This window comes from Seriola lalandi, unplaced genomic scaffold, assembly GCF_002814215.2.
Source record: "Seriola lalandi dorsalis isolate HSWRI2012SDOR001 ecotype SW California unplaced genomic scaffold, Sedor1 jcf7180002054195, whole genome shotgun sequence".
NCBI classification, from domain to species: Eukaryota; Metazoa; Chordata; class Actinopteri; order Carangiformes; family Carangidae; genus Seriola; species Seriola lalandi.
Genome location: NW_019524748.1, coordinates 10,349 through 12,871, shown reverse-complemented (window position 1 = coordinate 12,871; position 2,523 = coordinate 10,349). Strand labels below are relative to the sequence as shown.

General features: G+C 42.0%; 1 protein-coding gene across 1 annotated transcript in view; it reads left to right on the top strand.

Moving 5' to 3' along the window:
- Positions 1-139: 139 nt before the first annotated feature.
- The window catches only part of LOC111653402 (calcium/calmodulin-dependent protein kinase type II subunit alpha-like), a gene marked incomplete at its 5' end in the record, with an annotated part of 9,454 nt that continues 7,070 nt past the window's right edge, over positions 140-2,523 (top strand). Inside the window, one exon of the mRNA XM_023404005.2 lies at positions 140-234. Within this exon, the coding sequence (XP_023259773.2) occupies positions 140-234 (95 nt within the window). The remainder of the gene's footprint in view (positions 235-2,523) is intronic.

Here is a 2,523-nt window from a genome sequence, read left to right as displayed (position 1 = left end):
GAAGTACTAACAGGGCTAATACTACTAACAGTACTAATAGCAGTGACAGTACTAACAGTCGGGTAAAGATCTTGTTAGAACTTGAAAACGATCTTGTAGAATCGTTGTGAATCATTGGTTCCTCCTGTTGTGTTTCCAGGGGAGCGTTTTCAGTGGTGCGCCGCTGTGTGAAAGTGCTGTCGGGTCAGGAGTACGCCGCCAAGATCATCAACACCAAAAAACTGTCTGCCAGAGGTGAGAACCTGACAGAGGACAGCACCGTGCACAACCTCACATACACATCAGCCATATTAATGACGGGAGAACCTCATTTATCAAAACATTGAGAACCCCAGAGTTCTAAAGGTTCTGACTGTAGGAACTTACACACACAGATGTAGAACAATGGAGAAGTACAACAGTAGAACAGTGGAAACAGTGGAACAGTAGAGTAGTGGAACAGTAGAACAGCGGAACAGCGGAACAGTAGAGTAGTGGAACAGTAGAACAGCGGAACAGTGGAACCGTAGAAAAGTGGAACAGAAGAATAGTGGAACATGAGAACAGTAGAACAGTGGAGCAGTAGAACAGTGGAACATTAGAAAAATAGACCAGTGGAACATTAGAACAGAAGAACAGTGGAACATTAGAACAGTGGAACAATAGAACAGTAGAACGGTGGAGCAGAAGAACAGTGGAACATTAGAACAGTGGAATTGTAGAGCTGAAGAACAGTGGTATAGTAGAACAGGGGAACATTAGAACAGTGGAACAGTAGAACAGTGAAACAGGGGAACATTAGAACAGTAGAACAGTGGAGCAGAAGAACAGTGGAACATTAGAACAGTAGAACAGTGGAATCGTAGAGCTGAAGAACAGTGGTATAGTAGAACAGGGGAACATTAGAACAGTGGAACAGTGAAACAATAGAACAGTAGAACAGGGGAACATTAGAACAGTGGAACAGTAGAATAGTGGAACAGTGGAACAGAACAACAGTGGAACATTAGAACAGATAAAAAGGGGAACATTAGAACAGTGGAACATTAGAACAGTAGAACAGTGGAGCAGTAGAACAGTGGAACCGTGGAGCAGAAGAACAGTGGAACAGTAGAACAGAAGAACAGTGGAACATTAGAACAGTAGAACAGTGGAGCAGAAGAACAGTGGAACATTAGAACAATAGAACAGTGGAATCGTAGAGCTGAAGAACAGTGGTATAGTAGAACAGGGGAACATTAGAACAGTGGAACAGTAGAACAGGGGAACATTAGAACAGTGGAACAGTAGAATAGTGGAACAGTGGAACAGAAGAACAGTGGAACATTAGAACAGAAGAACAGGGGAACATTAGAACAGTGGAACATTAGAACAGTAGAACAGTGGAGATGAAGAACAGTGGAACCGTAGAGCACAAGAACAGTGGAACAGTAGAACAGGGGAACAGTAGAACAGTGGAACAATAGAACAGAAGAACAGTGGAACATTAGATCAGTAGAACAGTGGAGCAGAAGAACAGTGGAACATTAGAACAGTAGAACAGTGGAATAGTAGAACAGTGGAACGTTAGAACAGTGGAACGTTAGAACAGTGGAACAGAAGAACAGTGGAATGTTAGAACAGTGGAACATTAGAACAGTAGAACAGTGGAACAGTGGAACATTAGAAAAGTAGACCAGTGGAACATTAGAACAGTGGAACAGAAGAACAGCGGAACAGTGGAACATTACAACAGTAGAACAGTGGAACAGAAGAACAGTGGAACAGAAGAACAGTGGAACATTAGAAAAGTAGACCAGTGGAACATTAGAACAGTGGAACAGAAGAATAGAAGAACAGTGGAACATGGGAACAGTAGAACAGTGGAACATTGGAACAGTGGAACAGAAGAACAGTGGAACAGAAGAACAGTGGAACATTAGAAAAGTAGAACAGTGGAAAAGAAGAAGAGAAGAACAGTGGAACAGAAGAACAGTGGAACATTAGAAAAGTAGACCAGTGGAACATTAGAACAGTAGAACAGAAGAACAGTAGAACAGTGGAGCAGAAGAACAGTGGAACATTAGAACAGTAGAACAGTGGAATCGTAGAGATGAAGAACAGTGGTATAGTAGAACAGGGGAACATTAGAACAGTGGAACAGTAGAACAGTGAAACAATAGAACAGTAGAACAGGGGGAACATTAGAACAGTGGAACAGTAGAATAGTGGAACAGTGGAACAGAACAACAGTCGAACATTAGAACAGAAGAACAGGGGAACATTAGAACAGTGGAACATTAGAACAGTAGAACAGTGGAGATTAAGAACAGTGGAACCATAGAGCTGAAGAACAGTGGAACCGTAGAGCAGAAGAACAGTGGAATAGTAGAACAGGGGAACAGCAGAACAGTGGAACAATAGAACAGAAGAACAGTGGAACATTAGAACAGTAGAACAGTGGAGCAGAAGAACAGTGGAACATTAGAACAGTAGAAAAGAGGAATAGTAGAACAGTGGAATGTTAGAATGTTAGAACAGTGGAACGTTAGAACAGTGGAACAG